The 22,419-nt window shown below is 39.5% G+C and overlaps 1 protein-coding gene across 2 annotated transcripts in view; it reads left to right on the top strand.

Moving 5' to 3' along the window:
- LOC117289943 (ubiquitin carboxyl-terminal hydrolase 32-like) overlaps window positions 1-22,419 on the top strand; it is a 75,474-nt gene that overhangs the window by 48,663 nt on the left and 4,392 nt on the right. Inside the window, exons 10-28 of one of the 2 annotated variants that reach the window (XM_033771149.1) lie at window positions 151-318; window positions 1,558-1,833; window positions 2,772-2,912; window positions 3,548-3,668; window positions 4,904-5,097; window positions 8,707-8,863; window positions 9,541-9,682; window positions 10,405-10,510; window positions 11,072-11,245; window positions 11,823-11,997; window positions 12,461-12,612; window positions 13,112-13,223; window positions 13,921-14,163; window positions 15,145-15,290; window positions 15,773-15,966; window positions 16,840-16,917; window positions 17,532-17,652; window positions 19,220-19,411; window positions 19,854-20,525. In XM_033771149.1, the coding sequence (XP_033627040.1) occupies window positions 151-318; window positions 1,558-1,833; window positions 2,772-2,912; window positions 3,548-3,668; window positions 4,904-5,097; window positions 8,707-8,863; window positions 9,541-9,682; window positions 10,405-10,510; window positions 11,072-11,245; window positions 11,823-11,997; window positions 12,461-12,612; window positions 13,112-13,223; window positions 13,921-14,163; window positions 15,145-15,290; window positions 15,773-15,966; window positions 16,840-16,917; window positions 17,532-17,652; window positions 19,220-19,411; window positions 19,854-20,525 (3,564 nt within the window). Of the gene's footprint in view, window positions 1-150; window positions 319-1,557; window positions 1,834-2,771; window positions 2,913-3,547; window positions 3,669-4,903; window positions 5,098-8,706; window positions 8,864-9,540; window positions 9,683-10,404; window positions 10,511-11,071; window positions 11,246-11,822; window positions 11,998-12,460; window positions 12,613-13,111; window positions 13,224-13,920; window positions 14,164-15,144; window positions 15,291-15,772; window positions 15,967-16,833; window positions 16,918-17,531; window positions 17,653-19,219; window positions 19,412-19,853; window positions 20,526-22,419 lie in introns of both variants that reach the window. The other variant, XM_033771148.1, reaches the window with a different exon arrangement.

Raw genomic sequence — 22,419 nt, 5'->3', positions numbered from 1 at the left:
GAAATCTAGGCAGAGCCATAGCTGTTGCGGCAAATTTTGACACTAGCTTCTATTAAAAAGAAAATAAACAACCAACCTTTTGACTTTTCATCAAATTGTGTTTCTCATTGGTGGCTGATTTCCCTTTCCTCCCTGTACATTTACATGTAGGTATGTCACATCATCCTTGGTTTAAGACCCCAGACCACCGAGGAGGAGAAAGAAGTGATTCTGGGCTGGGTTGAGAGAGAAAAAAGGAGGGGGCTTAGACTGACCCAGACGTGGTATCTCATCTCCATGAACTGGTGGAGGACCTGGAACCATTACGTCAGCCACAAGGTAACGCTCTTGTTATATAACGTTGTATCCATCTCCTGCCTTATCCCTCATAGGGGCCATTCATAATAGTCGATGTTTAACAATTTTTTGTTTTTTTAACAACATGATAAAAATAAGAAGGAAATAAAATACCACCTGGTCCAGATCTTCGTCTGGCATTAGCAGGTCTGATCGCCGTCACTGAACAATTCACTAAAATGGGTCATAAGGGTCTTAAGGGTCGTATCAAACTAAAAACTGTTGTACAAGGTTTTATGTGCTTGCCAATTTCATTTCTGATTATAACTACAAAGTTGTTTTGCTTAAGCTAGGAACAGCTATTATAAACTACTGATGTTGGAGTCCTTTTGACCTGATCAATCTGCATCATTTGAGGCATTACTTTGTTCTTTAGTGTATAGAGTATATTGTGAAGTAAATAAATATTTGAAAATCAAAATTTGGGGTGGGTGGGTGGGTCAAAACAGTTTCGAGAAAAAAAAAACCCACAAATTCTTTTAACATTGACTATTATGAATGGCCCCTTAGGTGCAGGTAAAAAAAATCCACTTCAAGGTGAGGGCTACTTTTCACTGATGTGGGTTATCAAACCAAATCAACTGTCACCAGGGACTTGCTCAAGGGCACAAGTGCCATGACTGGGTATCGAACCCACACTCTGCTGCTGACAACACCAGAGCTTGGGTCCAGTGGACTAGACCACTCGGCCAAGACACCAACAATTCTTAACAACTCAGTTAACCTCAGAGACAACAATATTAAAAAAAGCACAAATAAAGTTTGCAACATGACACAGTAGTAATATTCAGAGTAAAGCCTTGGAAATTTCTGCACTTCAGTCCTTAGCAGAAGATGGTACGCCTGAAGTTTTTTCTAGCAATAAATGAGGGGAACTATTGTAATTCACTGCGGATAAGTCTTGTCTTATCTGACTTTTTAGACCCCCAAAACATTGTCGCGTCTTATCTTTTAGAGTGCCTTTGTCTGCTAACGATTGAATGATCACCACGTGAAGTCTTACAATTATACAGTAAAATAATACCTTTATTTCATCCAAGGTAATTCTACTTAATATCCGTTTTCTTCAAATAAAACCTGCGACGTACATGTTGTGTAGTTTTAACAAGCCCTGACCATGCTTTGAAGAACCATAGACGAACATCTCTCTCATTCTAGAGAGATGCTAACCAAAATAAACAATTGTATTTCTAGTAGTGTTTTATTTGTTTCTCTCTACAGCCGCCCTTCTCCAACCAGACCCTGAACCATTCCAAGATGACCAGCCCCAATGCCAGCGGCACCCTCGGTAGACAAGGCACCCAAGCGTGGAGTGAGACCAAGTCCAGAAGCCCACTCCTCTCACGTCGAGGCACCCACAGTAATGGGTCAAGCTCGGCACCTAACAGCCCCACGAGGTCACCCAAGAAGTCTGGGCCTGGGAATCAGGGAAGTCTTGGCCCGCCTAAACCGGGACTCGTTGATAATACTCTGCTCATTATGCCCGATAGCAGAAAGGTAGGTGCTTGGTTTCAGCCATTTAGTGAAAACAAAATGCCCTCTCCTCTTGCCATATTTTTTAATGGTTCATTTTTATTTCTTGAATGTTCCCCTTTGATTGCTTATTTTTATACCTTATTTATATACATAAAGGGATTGTCCCTTTGAATAGTGATTTTGTTCGCTTTTGGGCAATCCCTAGGCTTTGTTTGCCTTTTCTGTTTTTTGGTTATGTCTCTCATTGTTTTCCTAATGTTATAAAATGCATATGGTTAGAAAGATGATTTAAAAGTAGAATAAAATGATCCACACAAACTTGCCTCGAAATTGCGTGGTTTTCCTTTTACTTTGCGAACTTACACGGTCGGCCATTTATGGAAATTTGACTCCCATAAATGGCCGACTGTGTTAGTTGACGAGGAGAAAGGAAAACCACGCAATTTCAAGTGATACTTGTGTGGATCATTAGATTTTACTTTTAAAATATCTTTCTACCCATATGCATTTTAGAACAAACGGTTACAAACGCTTTTCAAAGACCAACTCGACCGATCCAAGGCAACGTGTTCCTTTAAGTAATAGAAAATGTGTTTTGCATTGTAACAACTTATACATGTAGTACATGTATGTATTTCCTAGAGATACGAAACAAAAATGTGTTAGAGCACAACGAAGCAGCTGACCACAACAAAATTATGCTTATCAGAATAAGGTTACCAGCCAAAACACTATGTCACGTGTACAAATTGTGACTGTTATCCTGCTTATTTTTGCTTAGCATAAATTGTTAAGCAATATTTTCTGCTTAAGCAGCTTTATGAAATTTAGCCCTGTTTATTGGAAACCAGCTAATAAGGGAATAAATGTTATGCAGTCATCCAACTCCAAATCCACTCAAAGATTATTGGCTCATGTTGGAATTAACTTTGATGAGATTATTTTTGTTATCATCGCAGGTCGGGACATTAACAAACGAGGGGGGCAGATTGAAGCGTAATCCGCCGCTAATGCAAGGCAAGGATTATGAAATCATACCAGAGCCAGTATGGAAGGCCCTGTCACAGTGGTATGCTGGCGGGCCGTCTCTCCCAAGAAATGTAAGTCTGTCTTCAGTCTTTGTGGATTCTTATTCTCATTTTTGTATTGTTTATTAAAGGCACTGGACATCTCTGGTAAGTGTCACTTGGTGTATCTCAACATATGCATATACAAAAAAAAACTGTAAAAAAAATTGACTCAAATGGTCCTCAAAGTTGCTAGAGAGCGATGGAAGAAAAAAAAACCCACCTTAGTTGCACAAATGTGTGTGATTTCAGATGCCTAAGAAAGGCTTGTCTGAGGTCTTTTAATATTTGACTGAGAAATTACTTCTTTCTCAAAAACTATGTTACTTCAGAGGGAGCTGTTTCTCACAATGTTTTATACTAGCAAATGCCCCGGGAACAAACAAGTTTACAATAAAACCTGGGAAATGGCACCCTGGAGATCACCTGAAACGGGATGCCACTTTATTTTACCCTTTTCAGCTTCAATTATGGTTTATTATGTAAAACTAAATTTACTTTATCTACTTTATATTTGTATGCAGTAAATTATATTTATTTATCTCTTTTCGCCAAAAGAAAACCAAGTGTATGAAAGACTAATTACAAAATGAGCACAGACATGGATTACCGGGTATTTACTTTGATTTTGATACAGTGGAATTACTTGATAATTATTTCTTTTGTAGGTGATAGTGCCTTTAGAAGGAGAGCCCAGTGCTTCATTAGAGTTATACCCAATCAGTGTACGTCTCCTCAGACACCAGACCGTACAACAGAGACAGAATGCATGGAATGGGGTCAATATTGGTGAGCTTCTATTCTAGGCCCCTAATAATCTTCATAAATCTGTTAAGCAGAAAATACAGAGAAGGGTTATGGGTTAAAATCCCACCTGAGTAATATGCCTGGGTTTTATTTCACTGTAGTGAAAATACAGTGCTAACACACATCAATGTAAGGGTAAAACCCAAAATAATATTCAGAATATACTGCTTAGCAAATTTCTTTGCTAATAAACAAATTTGTGGGGCACCAGTTGCAACAATGTGAACTTTATGGAAATTTGGCTGGTAACCAGTTTCTGTTAAGCAAGATTTTTTCTGGGCTAAGCAAGTTAATTTGCTTACAGGCTTAAAGGAACACGTTGCCTTGGATCGGACGAGTTGGTCTATAAAAAGCGTTTGTAACCCTTTTTTTATAAAATGCATATGGTTGGAAAGATATTTTAAAAGTAGAATACAATGATCCACTCGAGTTTGCCTTGAAATTGCGTGGTTTTCCTTTTACTGTGCGAACTAACACGGTCGGCCATTTATGGGAGTCAAAAATTTGACTCCCATAAATGGCCGACCGTGTTAGTCGACGAGGTAAAAGGAAAACCGTGCAATTTTCGAGGCATGTTTGTGTGGATCATTGTATTCTACTTTTACAACATCTTTCTACCCATATGAATTTTATAAAAAACGGCTTTTCAAGGACCAACTCGACCGATCCAAGGCAACGTGTTCCTTTAAGGATAAAAAGTACCTAAGTGTAACAAATATTGCTTACCAGAATAAGACTACCAGCCAAACTACCATGTCACGTGTAAACAAAATTCAGAGGTAGTCTGCTCATTTCTTCTTAGCAGAAAATTGTTAAGCAACATTTGTTGCTTAAGCAGCTCTATGAAAATGGGCACAGGTTGTCCTCTGCATTAAAAGATCTTTACTATAAAAGTAGTATTTTTATTTTTTTATTAACCACTTAGTGCAGGTATAAACATAAACAAAATTTTTATTCTACAAAACATGTATCTATTTAGTCCTTGAAGTAAAGGAAAACCGCACAATTGTGTGGGATATTTGTGTTAATCATAAAATTCTCTTTATAAAAAACATCTTTCTGCACTATTCATTTTATAACAAATGCTTTTTTGAGCACCCCCCCCCCCCCCCCATTGAAAGGCTATGTTCCAACGTTCAGCCCATGAGTTTCGTGTCATATTATAAATCATTTAGCCATCGATCTAATAAAATTCATTTGACTCTAACCTTAAACAGGCAACGTGTCCATCGGAGCTAGCGGTATTAGCTTCAGTCAGAACAGCAACTCCACCCCTCCGGCCCCTAAGAGGTACCTCGCCCACACGGCCTGCTTCAGTAAGATGCACACCATGCAGCAGGTATACGAGTTCCTCTCGGGCCGGCTCAGAATACGCAGTGAGGAGATGAGGCTCTGGAATCTCAAAGATGAGGTAGGCGTGACTCACGTTACAAAGTGTTAGTTAATCTTGCCAAAAAATAGTTAATGGCCTGACGTTTCGACGCTTAGCAGAATCTTCCCTGAAGGCTAAAAGAAAGACTCTGCTGGGTTCGAAAGGTCAGGTCTTTAAAGCCATTGGACACTTTCGGTAAACAGTATTATCCAAAGGCCCACACTTCGTCTATCACAACTTATATATAAAATAACAAACCTGTGAAAATTTAGGCTCAGTCGGTCATCGGAATCGGGAGAAAATAACGGGAAAACCCACCCTTGTTTCCGCACGTTTCGCCGTGTCATGACATGTGTTTACTATAATTCGTAATTCTCGTTGTCGAGAATTGATAATTGTTTGAATGTTTTCTCAAAAAGTAAAGCATTTCATGGAATAATATTTCAAGAGAAGTCTTTTACCATTACCTTCTGTAAACCCTGTAAGTTATTTGTAAATCTGTGAACTTTTATTTTTTTTTTTTTTGGTTCCGGAAGTGTATAATGGCTTTAAAGGCAGTGGACACTATTGGTAATTACTCAAAATAGTTATTAGCATAAAAACCTTACTTGGTAACGAGTAATGGGGAGAGGTTGGTAGTATAAAACATTGTGAGAAACGGCTCCCTCTGAAGTGGAGTACATGTAGTTTGCGAGAAAGAAGTGGTTTTCCACAAATTTGATTTCAAAACCTCAGATTTAGAATTTTAGGTCTCAAATTAAGCATCTGAAAGCACACAACTTCTTGTTACAAGGTTGTTTTTTCTTTCATTATTATCTCGCAACTTCGATGACCAATTGAGCTGAATTTTTTACAGGTTTGTTATTTTATGCATATGTTGAGATACACCAAGTGAGAAGACTTGTCTTTGACAATAATCAGTAGTGTCCAGTGTCTTTAAGTATTTTTTGCATTTATACATGTACCATACATGTAGGTCATTTTGGTTGGGAAGCAGTCGCAACAGCTAATTCTATTTCTTAGTTATTTTTGTCCATCTTGTTGACCCCTGTCATGTTACGCCGTGTATTTAATTGCATGTATTTTATCAAACCTTATTAACCATACTGTATAACAATTATGCTGGCAGTCTCGTTTGCATTTCCTTGAAATTTAAGAGGGTAGCTCGTCTGCTGTTATACTGGTAGTCAACGTTAGCCTGGTAGTGACAAGCTTTCCTATAGGATGAAATACATGCACTGGTATGCCATGTGCGTGTTCAACCAATGGTATTTCTGAGTCAGAAATGTGTGGTTCTATATGTTCTACAAGTCTTAGACTGTAGGTGGGCCGGCAGAGAGGTGGGCAGGCAGAGAGGTGGGCAGGCAGAGAGGTGGGCCGGCAGAGAGGTGGGCCGGCAGAGAGGTGGGCAGGCAGAGAGGTGGGCCGGCAGAGAGGTGGGCAGGCAGAGAGGTGGGCAGGCATAGAGGTGGGCAGGCAGAGAGGTGGGCAGGCAGAGAGGTGGGCAGGCATAGAGGTGGGCAGGCAGAGAGGTGGGCAGGCAGAGAGGTGGGCCGGCAGAGAGGTGGGCAGGCAGAGAGGTGGGCAGGCAGAGAGGTGGGCCGGCAGAGAGGTGGGCAGGCAGAGAGGTGGGCCGGCAGAGAAGTGGGCCGGCAGAGAGGTGGGCCGGCAGAGAGGTGGGCAGGCAGAGAGGTGGGCCGGCAGAGAAGTGGGCCGGCAGAGAGGTGGGCCGACAGAGAGGTGGGCAGGCCAAAAACAAATCCTATGTAGTGTTACACAATTGATAGTCTTTGATGATTTCATATGTGCACCGGAAAATCTTGAAATATGGGCAATGAAAAAATCTTTCTGCAAATAAAATTTGTACTTTGTCTGTTGGTAAGTCTGATTTATCAATGTGAACAACTTGTCTGGTCAACATTTGTTATTTGTATGCATTTCTTTTTACTATAATCTTTTACCTTTGAACTTCTGTGTTGTGTGTGTTTTGGACAAGGTACTTTTAATGATTTTTATCAGGGGAGTGTAGAGGCTATATAAAAGTTGCTGACTGTCCCAGTTGTGTGCTTGAACTGCTGTGAAAAAAAAGACTGCAAAAATGTTTTTATTTTTTCTTTATAATACTTGAACATGAACTTCTTTATTTTATGCAGGTTTAGTGGTCTATATTTTTTATTATATAACTGACATACAGATCCTTGTCGTTTGATTGGTGGAACTTACTTCACGTGACATTCACTGTTACTCCCATCCGCACCGGCGATCAAAAAGACCTATTCGCCCATGGGAAATAGCATTTCCCATTCAACAGTTAGGATCATCCTTGTTCCCAATGTTTTTGAGCAGTACAGCACTGCGCGCCGCTGCTAAAACAAAGGAGCACCTGTGCAAAAGATTGTGATCCGATTTGTGCATTGTTGCCGCTACGCGGCGCTATATGATTTTTGGTTGTCAGTAATTTGTGTGATTTTTCATAATGTTATACTTTTAAAATACATCAAATGACAAGGATCTATATGTCAGTTATATAAAACAAATATTAAGTGGCTTTAATTCGTGGAATGGAAGGAATATTATCGCTCGGTAAAATTTGGCTTCGCCTCGTGAAATGGAACAGTCCAAATTTTACCTTGCGATAATATTCCTCCCATTCCACTCTGAGCCACTCAATATTTGTATAATATGGATCTTGTGACAACCACTTTTCACCACTATAAAAAAAAAAAAAAAAAAAAAAAAAAAAAAAAAAAAAAAAAAAAAAAAAAAAAAAATGGAAAGTGTTTGTCACCTTTTTTGGGTTCCATAAAAACTGACTTTAAATGTAAAAAACGAAAAAAAATTCTCTTTCACCTCTTGACTTGCCCTATACACAATTTTGACCAGGATCAGGGTAAAATTTGTTGAATGTATCATTATACAGTAACAATACACTGGTCTATTGGTACCAGTTCAAATGATCTTCATGCCTTCAGGAAGAAGGATGAGATCAATTTGTGCAAAAACTGATCGACTTAAGCATAGTTTTATACCATCGGCCGTGTGAGTTTTTAATGAGAATCTTTCATCTGTTCATGTAAGAAGTAATTGTAGTTTTTAGGTAACATTTTTTATTGCACTGATTGTGTATAAAGTTTGTACATTTATTGTGTTGTATTTGAGGATAACTATAGTGTTTGAAGGAACACGTTGCCTTGGATCGGTCGAGTTGGTCTTTGAAAAGCGTTTGTAACCGTTTGTTATAAAATGCATAGTGGTTAGAAAGATGTTTTAAAAATGGAATACAATGATCCACACAAACATGCCTCGATTTTGCTTTTACCTCGTCGACTAACACGGTCGGCCATTTATTAGAGTCAATTTTTTTTTACTTTACTCCCATAAATGGACGACCGTGTTAGTTCGCAAAGTAAAAGCAAAACCACGCAATTTCGAGGCAAATGTGTGTGGATCATTGTATTCTACTTTTAAAACATCTTTCTAACCACTATGCATTTTATAACAAACGATTACAAACGCTTTTCAAAGACCAACTCGACCGATCCAAGGCAACGTGTTCCTTTAATGACTTTTTTTGTGAGACCAGTACTTCAAATTCCTGTGATGGTGTTTAAATTTTTGGCTAATCCTCCCATGGTTGTCTCTGAACAGAACAATCCCATCTTACTGGAGGATGATTCGAGTACCTTAGAGCAGCAGAATATCACGGAGGATCAAAACGTCTTGATTGAAGTCAGGAATAAGGATCTTAGCTGGCCTGAGGAGATGTCACTGTTGGCTAAGAGCAAACAAGATAACAAGAAACAAGGTCAGAATTGTATATGAGTCTTAAAGGGTTTCGGTACCTTTTGTAGATAATGTTATTGCCATGACATGACATGAATCCCTGCTCACTGAGAATGAAGATGTTTGTAATGTAATTTACCTGCTGAAGTTTCAGCCTCATTAGTCATGTTAATCGTGAAGTTTTTGAGAAAAAGAAAAGTTGAAAATCACACAGCAATGTTGTCAGGAGAGTCACGTAAATCCGTTGTAAATGCTAAAATGATTTTCAACTCACATAGAAAATTTGTTTTTATTTTATTTTGTAAAATGTTGTTCCCATTGCGATCAGACAGCATTGAGTTAAACCTGATACGGTTATCTACGGTTTTAAGAGGTAAAAGCAGACGCAATCCCATTTCTCTAGCATCCAGTTTATTCACATGTGCTTGTCGTTTTCATTGGTCATCGTGTGTTTACGTAACGATCACAGAGGTCAACGGGTCATCTGTTGTGAGTTTAACCTGGATGTGGTCCAAACACAGTGTTTTAAAAGATAAACCCAAAGCGGTTAAGTATAAACCCCCCAGCTCGACTGTCTAACTTTAGAACCGTTCAGACACAAAGAGTTGATCTCGATTGGGTTGAACCATGAGGTTAACCGACTTTAGTCTAGTGTCTAAACGACCTCACTGACCTTTGTTTATTGTTTGTGATTTGCAGTTGTGAGGACAGAGAGCGGACTGACTGGCATGAGTAACCTTGGTAATACATGCTTTATGAATGCAGCTATACAGTGCATCAGCAACACACAACCACTCACACTCTACTTCAAGACAGACTCCTTCCTCTATGAGCTTAACTCGTAAGTAATCAAAACCCACCTCCTCACATGCCACAGAACATTCTGTGGTTACAAAACACAGGCATGATATTCTCCCTACTTTAGTCTGATTTCCAGTTTGTTTTGCTCTTGGGAAAGTCAGACAAATTGTGATTAAATAGCCTGAAAAGTCTTCTAAAGCTTACACCATGTTTACGTGTAGGTCAGCCGATAAAAATGTCCACACTTTTTCCTAGGACCAAATATCATACCTGAAAACAGTGTCAAGGGACTAGGAAAAGTCTTGGCTAGTGCAGTGTAGAACCCTGTCCCCCAAAACCACCACCAACTTTGTGAAATGCAATCTGTCTGGGAAAATCAGCACTTTCCTATTTTGTGGCATGTTTGGTTGGAAAAGCATGCTAGCTTCATTGAATTCCCTGCTTTCTTAAGTGTTGATTCTTTGATTATGGTAAGCAGAGCCATGGGCGTTGGCTTTGTCATTTCACTAGTCCACAAGCTTTTTCACTTGTCCATATTTACTGAATTGGTCAGCAGGACCACTTGGCGATAATTTGGACTGTCCTCAGGTGCTATACATGTAGCTAGCATTTGGTCAGTGGACCACTGTTAAAGGAGAATGCTGGGTCCAATGCAATATCAATCTGTATTTTAATAGATGTTATATTTGCATCGGGGATCGGGATAAAGAATATACATTTTTTATATACATATAATATATCAATCTGTATGTTGTGTTTCAGGACCAACCCACTTGGAATGAAGGGGCACATTGCAAAGCGGTACGGTGACCTGGTACGAGAACTCTGGGCTGGTAATGCGAAGAGTGTTGCACCGCTCAAACTCAGGGTAAGGCTTCATGGTTAATTCCCATCTGTGAAAGATTTTGAAAAGTACTACAATATTAACCCATTTCATGACAAGCAACGCACTTACACGCGCCTATCATGGCTGCCACTTTGGGAGTCTACATTTACACAAAGGAGTTGACTCCCAAAATGGTGGAAATGTTAGTTAAGCTAGGTGCGTGTATCGCTTCATGCGATTGGTCAATAGTTTGAATTGCCATACATAATATGGTTCAAACACATACTCTAACTTCATAACAAATCCTGGGGTGACGGGTCTTTTTCTTCAGCTGCGCCACGCATCTAGAACTCTCTGCTACTTAATCTTAGATCTTGTCTTTGTACAACGACAAAATTCAAGTCTCTTCTGAAAACTTATCCTATTGCACAGGCTTCCAAGGACTATTTTATTTTTGTCTGTTGTGTTTTTGGTTTTTGGTTTTACTGTGCCTTGAACATCCAGCAGGGAGGATATGTGCGCATTCTTACAAGTCTTTATTGTTATTATTACCAAAAATAGAAACAATAAATGTATTTTATACTGAAACCTTTCCTATTACAGTGGACGATAGCCAAGTATGCACCGCGCTTTAACGGTTTCCAGCAGCAAGATTCTCAGGAGTTATTAGCGTTCTTGCTGGATGGTCTTCATGAAGATTTGAATCGAGTCCAAGAGAAGCCATACGTTGAGCTGAAAGATAGCGATGGACGACCGGATGAAGAAGTCTCCCAAGAGGTATTCAGACAATAAGATTTTTACTTTTATTTGTCATATTTGTATGGGCCCAATTGCATAGAACTGCTTAAAGGCTTTAGGTACTTTTTGTTTGACACAATGTCCACAGATTTAATTAAACTTACACGGTTTGAAGACAATGATGGTAGAAAGCTACCCTTGAAATATTACTGGCTGGGGTACTGTAGTTGTTTTCAATTTCGTGAAAAGTATTTTAGCATCTACAGCCGATTTATGTGACTCTCCTGAAAACATTGCTCTGTGATTCTCACTTTTTTTCAAAAGTGTTTGCTTACATATACATTAGTAAGCACAAATATTTGCTTACTAGTAAACAGCTTCATGAAGTTGGGCTCTTGGCTCAATTTCACAAAGCACTTAACGGATTCGTTCTAAGATGAGTTGACAGTATTACCATAATGGGTTGTGTTGTGAAATCACACTTTGCTTAGTGATTGCGACTGATCTGCACTTGAAAATCAATCTTATTCCTCTGCGACTTCAAGCTCTATTCATACAAACACGTTCACAACTACCTTTCATGCTACGATAATCTATCTCGATCCTCTCTTCGTAGGCATGGGAGAACCATCTCCGTCGTAACCAATCCGTCATAGTAGACCTCTTCCAGGGTCAGTTGAAGTCTCAGGTGCGATGCAAGACGTGCGGTCATACCAGCGTACGCTTTGACCCTTTTATCTTCCTCTCGTTACCTCTACCCATGGAGAGCTCCATGCATGTAGAGATTGTCGGTAAGTTCCAACCTTTCAACCTTTTCAGTTTATATCTTTATATTTGGTTTATGCTAGGTGCTTAATAGTTGTATGTGGGGTGTCATGGCCGAGTGGTTAAAGAGCATCAAATTCAAGTTCTTGTGGTTAAGTCATTAAAGTGTGGGTTCGAACCCCGGTCATGACACTTGTGTCCTTGAGCAAGATGCTTTACTATGATTGCTTCTCTTCACCTAGGAGTATAAAATATAAATGGGTACCTGCGAGGGTAGAGGTTGGTATTGTTTATGAAAAAGCCACTGAAGGGGCTACGGCAGCTCAGAGTTTTGAATTGCACAAATCAAGAAGTTTTGATTCAGTAACTAGGCGGCAATACTTATTCAAGTCATTGTGAAATCATCGTTTAGCTTGGTCGGGTTGGAACCCACAACCTTGTGATTGCAAGATTTAAAATTGATTCACCATGTACTTGTTCTATTTACAGTTGTTAGATTAGACGGCTCAGTACCCATCAAGTACGGCCTGAGGCTGAACATGGAGGCCAAGTACAAGGCGTTCAAGAAACAGCTTGGTGAACTGTGCGACCTTCAATTGGATCAGCTGTTACTCGTAGAGGTTGGGGGCGCTATGGTCCGGGTAAGCAGTCTCTGTAGCGATAATCACCATGGCAACATTTCATTTAAAGCTGTTAAGCAAAAAATACTGCTTAGCAACTTTTGTTTGCTAAGCATAAAACGAGTGGGGCACCTGTTGCAACTTTATATAATTTTGGCTGGTTACCATTTTCTGTTCAGCCAGAATTTTCTGTGCTTATCATCAGGGCCAAATTTCATTTAAAGCTGTTAAGCAGAAAATACTGCTTTTGGCAAATTTGTTTGCCAAGCATAAAACGAGTGGGGCACCAGTTGCAACTTTATATATTTTTGGCTGGTTACTAATTTCTGTTAAGCAAGATTTTTCTGTGCTTATCAAGGTTTGTATGCTCACAGGCTTAATCAAAATTAGTCCAGGCACAATTCTTGCTGCAATCTGTGATCTTGGACGATTTTTTTCTTTATACCAATTCTGTAATATTCCTTTAAAGGGAAATTCACGTAATCGGAATATATTTTCTTACTTCCTCTTTCCTTTGCAGAGTTTCCCAACAGATGCGCAAAAGATAAGAACGTTACTTGGAGGGATTTTATACTGCTATGAAATTCCTTTAATTTCACCATCGCCGAGTCAACAAAACACGACCGTACACAGTAAGTATTTATTCCCCAATTTATAAAGCTGCTAAAGCAGGAACTATTGCTTAACAATTTGCTGCTTGGCAGAAGTGAGTAGGATACCGGTCACAAATTGTACATGTGACAAGGTATTTTGGCTGGTAACCATATTCCGGTAACCGTATTTTTGTTGTGCGGAGGTACTTTTTTAAGCTTTCAAGCTGCTCTAAGAAATTAGGCCCATGTGTCATTTTCACTGAGAGCTAAGATTCTCTTAAGATCAGTTGTAAGTATTGCCATAAGCTGATAAGCTTTTCAGAGGCCTGGGCCCAATAGCATAAAGCCTGTAAGCACAAAAATTAGCATGAAATTTCTTCCTTGATAAAAACAGAATTACCAACCACATTTTCATGTGGTTTTCAGGATAAGCAAACGACAGTTGAATATCAGTAACAAGCAATATGCAACAAATGGAAATGTGGTTGGTAATCCTGTTTTTATCAAGGAAAAAATCTCATGCTAAACAAATTGTTTTACTTACAGGCTTCATGAAATTGGGCCCTGGGGATTCAAACCCACACACTGATGATGAAGATTACCAAATTCATAGTAGATTGACATGAATGATTGAGGGGTTGAATTAGAGCTCTCACTTTTTCCCATTTCTCAACTCATTAAATGTAATTTTTAATTTTGTTTCCCCCTTTTTTCTTCTTCGACCTGTCATGTCCAGACACAATCCATTCAGACAGCCTCACCAATCTGCAAACTCTCCCTCCCATCAACTCACCCACTCCCAATGACCTGACAATAACCACCCCTCCACCAAATGGAGTCATCCAAGGTAACCACGGTATCGGGATCACAGGCTATCAGGCCACCAGTATCAGCATGATCAACATGGGAGGGTCAAACGGCGGGGGTGTTGTGAAACAGAACGGGGAGGTGGGGCAGGGCAGACTAAACGGTGATGTCGGTAAGTTGTATTCGTTTTTTTTATAAACAAGAGTAGAGTTTTGGATTGTGAGGTTCCTTTTTTCGATTCATGAATAATGTAGATGATGCGTAACAAAAGTAATATGTATTACATATGGACCAATATGACGCGCACCGGGCGCGCAAATGTTGAGCACCGTGCGCCGTTTGCTGCTGTGTCTTCAATGCCTAGATTGTGCATAAAAAGACACTGCAGTTGGTAAGCTTCAATAAAGGGCGCTACCAATTTTGTTTCGTCGGATTGGTCTATAAATTATTCTTGGATTCGAAAAACAGTTATCAAAACCCATGATTCTCAACAATCCAGATACTAAGTATGTATGTAAATTTTGGTATTTATGGTTTGCAGTGACACCATGTAAACATCTCTTGCGTAAGTAGTGCTGGTTCTGATAAGAGTCAGTTTGATCTGTTCAGTGTGTTCTGACCGTCATTAAACCGATCTTATCAGAGCCACCACTACTCACAAAAGAGATTTTTACTTGGTGTCACCGCAAACCTTACTTACTTAGTATTTTTCCACCATGCATAGCCTTAAAGGCAGTGGACACTATTGGTAATTTCTCAAAATAGTTATTAGCATAAAACCTTACTTGGTAACAAGTAATGGGGAGAGGTTGATAGTATAAAACAGTGTGAGAAACGGCTCCCTCTGAAGTTACGTAGCTTTCGAGAAAGAAGTCATTTTTCACGAATTAGTTTTATTATTATCTCGTAACTTTGATGCCCAATTGATCTCAAATTTTCACAGGTTTGTTATTTCATGCATATGTTGAGATACACCAAGTGAGAAGACTGGTATTTGACACTAACCAAAAGTGTGCAGTGTTCAAGTTTTATCCAACAATCCAGATGAATTTACTACATATATTATTTTATTATGTATTTCTGTGAAGCGCCTTGAGCTAAATAAGATTACTATTATTATTATTATTTCCTGATTTGCTACTCTCGTTTCCAGTGACTGAGAAGCAATCAACGACTCAATCTCCTGTCAAGCAACACAGTCGAACACCGAGCACAGCAAGTGCTAACAGCAGCGTAGGAGCCTCCCCTACCGCCGTTCACAACTTTGAGGGATTCGTGGTCGCGGTGCATCGGAAGATGGTAAGACAGGAATTTAGGAATAAACTATAAAGAGTAGTAAACTTTTCTTTTGAGGGAGCGTTGAAGAGCCGGTTCGATCTCGCAATTTCAACCAGTATGCTCGTCTCCTTGAGAAAGCCTGTATCTATATGTATTTTGAAGTTTTTTTTTTTATCTTTCTCATTAATCCATCTGGGTTTTTTTTTCATATAGAAGTTGTAGCACACTTATCATCTTTTCGTGGTGTGTCGTAGCTTAGTGGTTAAGAGCATTGGACTCAGAAAAGAGAAGGGGTTAGCCTGGGGTGTTCCTGGCTGGATTTGAAGCATATTGCGCCACAGCACGTTGTAAACCATTACATGGTGCTATGTTAAAGGAGTAGGTCTCATAATTCAAACATAGTCCCACGTGCACATGTACCTTGCTGGAAAATACTGAATGTGCGCAATAGACAAACCGTAAGAAAATGTTTTGTATTATTATTATTATTCTCTTCCTTCTAGATCCGTATGGACATGTACTTCCTATCGTGGCAGAAGAGTCGTCCATGCCTGTTTGGTATCCCCATCATCCTGCCGTGTCTGGCTGGGGCAACGTCTCACGAGGAGCTGTACTCATCAGTCTGGATGCAAGTCAGTCGCTTAGTCAGCTCAACGGCACCCATGGAGAATGGCCACAAGAATCACGCCGAGGATGGGTGAATACTTCTACGTCTGTTTGTCCAGCTTTCCTAAATCAATCAATCAATCAATCAATATATCAATCAGTCTAATTTCAATAATCAATTGATAAGGGATAAGATAAGTAGGATTTGAAACTTTGCATGGTGGAAATACGCTACACTGTAAGGTTTGCAGTAACACCATGTAATGATCGTCTTAAAAAAGTTAGGGTGGTTCTGAAAAAGAACCGTTGTTTTCAGCTCAACGTTTCAATCTGTATGCTCTGATTGTCTTCTTGAGAAAGCTGGGCTCTGGGCGCAATTTCATAACGCTGCTTAGCACAAAAATTTGCTTAGCAAGAAATTTCTCCCTTGATAAAGGCAGGAAAGCCAACCAAGTTTCCTTGTGATTTTAAGGAAGAGCAAACAACAGCTGGATATCAGAAAAAAAGCAACATGCAACAAATGGATACTTGCTTGTTACTGCTACATTGCTTGTTACTGGTATTCAGCTGTTGTTTGCTTTAACCTGAAAATCACATGGAAATTTGGTTGGTAATCTAATCCTGTTTTTATCAAGGAAGAAATTTCATGCTAAGCAAATTTTTGTGCTTAGCAGCTCTATGATGGAAATGCCATCGTTTCAATGAACCTCCTAAGATCTGGGTACCAGTTTCAGACTTTCTTGTCAGCAATGACTCTCATCCCTGATTGATTGATTGATTGATCGAAGTTCATTGGAAGTCTATTAGTCAATGTGTCATATTGATTGATTGATTGACCAATTGATCATTCAATCAGTCAATTGATTATTGAATTTGCAATGCACCAATTCCATTTGTTTTTAAGTCTATAAATCAATGTGTCATATGCTTGACTTAGCGTTTGTTGTTTCTTCGCTAGTGACAGTCCTCGCCATAGTTATCCGTTCACCTTGAAAGCTGTGCAGAAAGACGGCATCACGTGTGCCTGGTGTCCTTGGTACAGGTGAGTAAACCTTATTGCACTGTGACTTTTAAACTGTCTCTGCAGTATGCCATGAAATTCATTATTGGTTTGGCCCTGAAGTTCCAAATCCATCAAAATTGACTTGGGATTGCTTTGAGCTTTTAAATGGTGAAGATAAGAAATGTAACCAATTGAACAGTGGACTACTTCTATTTATGGCGTTTCATGGCCGAGCGGATAAGAACACCTGACTTAAGCTCTGGTGTTTCTGATCACCAGAGTGTGGGTTCAAAACCCAGTCGTGACACCTGTATCCTTTAGCAAGACACTTAACCATTGTTGCTGCATCCTTTGCTGTAGATCCTGTGTACTGTGTTGTGTAATGCACATAAAAGAACCCAGTTAACTTATCGTAAAGAGAAGGGGTTTGCCCCGATGTTCCTGGTTTGAATGGAAGCATATTGTGCCACAGCATCTTGTAAATTATTACGTAGTGCTATAATGGAATAGGCCTTATACTGTACATGTGTACTTCAAAACATAGCTCCACGTACCTTGCAAGAAAAAATACCGAGAACCTTGGTACGGTGTGAGAAAGCGCTGTATAAGATCAGTGATAACTGTTCTTAATGGATGTTTTTATGTGTGGATAGATTCTGTCGTGGCTGTGAGATCTCCTGCTGCAGCGACCCATTCACCTCTGGGACGACCTTCTTGGCCATAGACTGGGACCCAACGGCGTTACATCTTAGGTATCAAACTTCACAAGAAAGGGTAAGTCAGGTCTCAGATGTCTTACCAACTAGACTACGGAGATTTGCTGGTAGCTAGAGGCAGTTTGAATCATATATTTTAGCAGCGGGTACCAATGATTTAATAGATTGTTTGTATGGTTGTTTCTTTGTTCTGTTTTTTTGGTTGCTTTTGTTCTTTTGTCCTTGTAGTCCAAGTCCTTGTCTGTCTCAGGGAAATATACAAAAGCATTATGCTTAAACTCCCTGCATGTTGACTAGCACGTTAATTTCTATAGTAATTATCTTCAAATTTCTATACATTGTATTACTGTTAAATTATCTGGCATCTTTCCTTCATTATTATACTCAGCGATATTCGTTTTCTACTGTATGCTTTGTTATTGTCGACATGAAAAATAAATGTACATTGATTGATTGATTTATTGATAATTACTGATGAAAGATGTTAAATTTGCATTGAGTAATCTCGGTGTTCTAAAGGTAAGACACTACTCTAGATTGGCAAAGGTCTTTGGTTTGAATCCAACCTGAGTAATATGCCTGTGATTTTTTTTCACAGAATGCGGGGAAGTACTGAGTATACATTGCTTACAAATAGCGGTGTAAGGGTCAAATCAAATAAGATTCTTTATCCCTGATGCAAATTTTAACATCTATGCTAATTTTTAGCATAAAACCTGACTTGGTAACGAGTTATGGGGAGTTAACAGCTCTCCAATACTCGTAACCAGGTACATTTTTAAGTTAATATTTGTTTTGAGTAATTACCAAACGTGTACCTTCCCTTTAAAGGCAGCGGACACTATTGGTAATTACTCAAAATAATTATTAGCATAAAACCTTTCTTGGTGACGAGTAATGGGGAGAGATTGATAGTATAAAACATTGTGAGAAACGGCTTCCTCTGAAGTAACATAGTTTTCGAGAAAGAAGTAATTTTCCACGAACTTGATTTCGAGACCTCAGATTTATAATTTGAGGTCTCGAAATCAAGCATCTGAAAGCACACAACTTTGTGTGACAAGGGTGTTTTTTCTTTCATTATTATTATCGCAACTTCGACGACCGATTGAGCTAAAATTTTCACAGGTTTGTTTTATATGCATATGTTGAGATACACTAAGTGAGAAGACTGGTCTTTGACAATCACCAATAGTGTCCAGAGTCTTTAAATCGGGTTTCATTGGGCGTACATGTACATGTATAAGGCAATTCTCTGTAGAACAATCACTTGGTAGACAATGTACATTTTTTTTGATCACCGTTGTTTTCTTTTTAACACTGACTCCCAAGACATCCCCGGCTAGAAACAGCTTCAATCCTCTAAAAACAATGAGTTTACGATTGATCCCTGCTGCATCATTCGTCACTTCTAAGCTTGTGTCGTAAACTAGGTTGTGATCCCTGGTTTATACAGTAGTTGCATTCTTCAACATCTAACTCAACATATACCTTGTAGGAAAATACTGACAGCGCATAGGTACCTGATGATGTTATGCGCTATATAAGAATGGATAACTATTATTATTATTATTATTATTATTATTATTATTATTATTATTATTATTATTATTATATCTCGTAAGGTGGTGACGGAGCACGAGAGTGTTGAGAAGAGCAGACGTCTTCAGTCGGAGCCAATCAGTCTTGACGACTGTCTCAGAGCATTCACTAAGGAGGAGGAGCTAGGAGAAGATGAACTCTACTACTGCTCCAAGTGTAAACACCATCGGCTCGCTGTCAAGAAACTGGATATCTGGAGATTGCCTCCTATACTGGTGAGATTGGCACTTGATCGGTTATCGTGGCAGGGGTTTCCCTTGACATTTATTGTCACTCTCCCGCTGGACGAGACAACGCAGATTTTGGCATACAATTCAAAACCAGCGTAGTTTATATTGAATCTAGCAGTAAGTAGGGTACTCACCATACACAAGCTAGTGTACTGGGCCAATACGCACGATTTGCGCGCCAATAAACTCAAATGTTGACTGAAACGCTGGTTATAGGGTTTAAAGACGAGAGTATTTAAGAATTTGAATTTCACTGATTTGAGCAGTGCCTCATGATTGCCATATCAATGCTGGTGATTTGTTGAAAAATGGTTTTATAATCTGACAAAGATTGGTCATTAACTCAAATTGTCATTATCTTATGCACCGTTAATCTTCGGTTTGCGGTGAAAATGCTTAAAAATATGTAATTGGTGTATTCATTCAGGTTATCCACTTGAAGAGGTTTCAGTTTGTCAATGGCCGCTGGGTCAAATCTCAGAAGATCGTCAAATTCCCTAAGGAGGACTTTGATCCGTCGAACTTCCTGGCTCCCCGTCACCCCGTTGCCTTTAGGAACTTAGTCATCGGACGACAGCGACCCCGCAGTGAGATGATGGAGGTGATCGACATTGCTCAGGAAGGAGCGCCCGAAGGGGATGTGGACAGTCTCAACTCCCAGGGCGGATTATGCGTAAACGCGATAAAAATGAACGATGAGTCGAAGGATCAGACAAAACACGGAGAGAAGAGCTCGTCGGAATGCACGTGTGGCGATAGCGCCCTTGTTAACGGTCACTCTGATGGCCAGGAGGAAACTGTTCGATGCGGCGGGGCTGGCAGGACAGGGATCCCCTGCAGCGGCCGGTCCGGTAAGCGACCCCGTAACCTCATTCTTAAGGATTCCAAGACTCACCCAGAGAGCCAGGAGTCGGCGGGAGACGCGGGGATGTCGGAGGAGACCGACGGGATGGAACGTGAGGCGCTGACGAGGCAACGTTCATTATTGAGTCCGAGGATGGACGCTACGGATTCACACCCGCTGCTGAAGGGAGAGACGGAGGATGACCGGGATGAAAACGGACATCTGCAACATATGTATGAACTCTATGGTGTGGCTGTAAGTAATTTAGATTATTTAGACAAAATACAGCAGAAAAACAAGCCTTAGTGTGACAAAATAGTGTGACAAAGCCTCTGACATACATGACATACAGTGTTTGTAGCCACAGTGGGCGGTGCTGGGCGGACTCGCCCAGAACTCACAATTTTTGCCCAGCACTCTAAGCAAAATACATTGTGCTGCCCAGCACAGATCTCCCCTAGATTAGTTCAAAATGTTGTCAACTGTGCATTGTGATCTGAGTCACAACTTATGATAATGAATATCAAAAATAACACAGTCGAAAGGCCATTTAACTTATTGCATGGCCCCATAGCATGAACAGTTTGGAAACCTTGAATCATGCCTGAAGCTTGTTCTTCAGCATTAATGGCCCCACAATTAAACATGAATAATTATGTTGATCCGCTTGCCGATGGTAGACTTTGAAAAAGTTAAATTTATAACCAACCACTACAATAAGTCTAGCTACAACCCTGGTGACATAACAAGTGTTCCCACTGTAACTTTATGGCTTAAGGCCGGGTCACACTGCAGTAATAACAAAAACGAAAACGATAACGCAAAGAGAACGCATTCTATTGGCTGATATGCTCCGTGCATAATACACACACGCTCATTCACCCAATAAAATGCGTTTTCTCTGCTCCGTGATCGTTATCGTTTTCATTACCGTTTGCTGCTGTGTAACTCGGCCCCTTAAAACTGACTTTTTGTGTTTACAGCATTTTTAAAATTGTGCGTGTGTTCATGGCACCTATTGGGGATCATTTGAAAAAGAAGAAAACAAATCTGAGACGGAGCGTGCCAAATTTTCAGGATGTTAAATGATTGTCCTGGAATGACCCAGTCCCTTGACCAACATACATGTATCTTGATTTTCAGGGGCTTCACCTACCTGTTTCTTTACTTGATTTTTGTACTAACTTTCTTGTTCATTCATTTTTTCAGCTGTTTTTTTTTCCAATGGTGTTTTGTTTTGCGCCTTTGAACAGCGTGCCTTGCCTCACTTTTGAGCTTTTGATTTTGGTTGTCTCTTTTTGGTACTTGGTTCTCAGAATTGTTGAACTTTGTAATATATATTTTTATTGCTACTTCATAGCTTTGGTAATAATCTTTTCTCTATATTTATTGTTGTAGTGTTTTCTAATGTGATTTTTAATGGTTTAATGTTTTAATTGTACATTGTCATGCGCCTTTGAACAGGATTGTCTGGAGTTGGCGCATTACAAATTTACCTATTATTATTTTGTACACACATAGATGTTGCTCTACAGATATCGTATTGCTTGATAAACTGTATAAAACTGTATCTCTTATTATACTTATTATTTCAGCTTCTTTTTATTACACATCTTCATGTATGCAAATTTAAGTTGGTTCAATTTGAGAGATGAATAATTATGAGGATAAGATTTATAAAAGACACTGGACACTATTGGTTATTGTCAAAGACCAGTCTTCTCACTTGGTGTATCTCAACATATGCATAAAATATCACCTGTGAAAATTTGAGCTTGGTTGTCGAAGTTGCGGGATAATAATGACAGAAAAAACCCTTGTCACACAAAATTGTGTGCTTTCAGATGCTTGATTTCGAGATCTCAAACTTATTCTGATGCTCGAAATCAAATTTGTGTAAAAAAATTCTTTCTCGAAAACTATGTTACTTCACAGAGAGCCGTCTCTCACAGTGTTTTATACTATCAGCAGCTCCCCATTACTCGTTACAAAGTAAGGTTTTATTCAAATAATTATTTTGAGTAATTACCAATAGTGTCCACTGCCTTTAACTCAGTAATGATGTTCAGATTTGTTGTATCGAAAAAAAATCTACCCAGCAAGGAGATACACACATGGTGTTACTATAAGCCAAATAATGTACTGGGTT

The sequence above is a fragment of the Asterias rubens genome, chromosome 5 (genome assembly GCF_902459465.1).
Source record: "Asterias rubens chromosome 5, eAstRub1.3, whole genome shotgun sequence".
Classification (NCBI taxonomy): domain Eukaryota; kingdom Metazoa; phylum Echinodermata; class Asteroidea; order Forcipulatida; family Asteriidae; genus Asterias; species Asterias rubens.
Note: the sequence above shows the minus strand (reverse complement) of the source record. Positions and strands in the feature narration are given on the sequence as shown.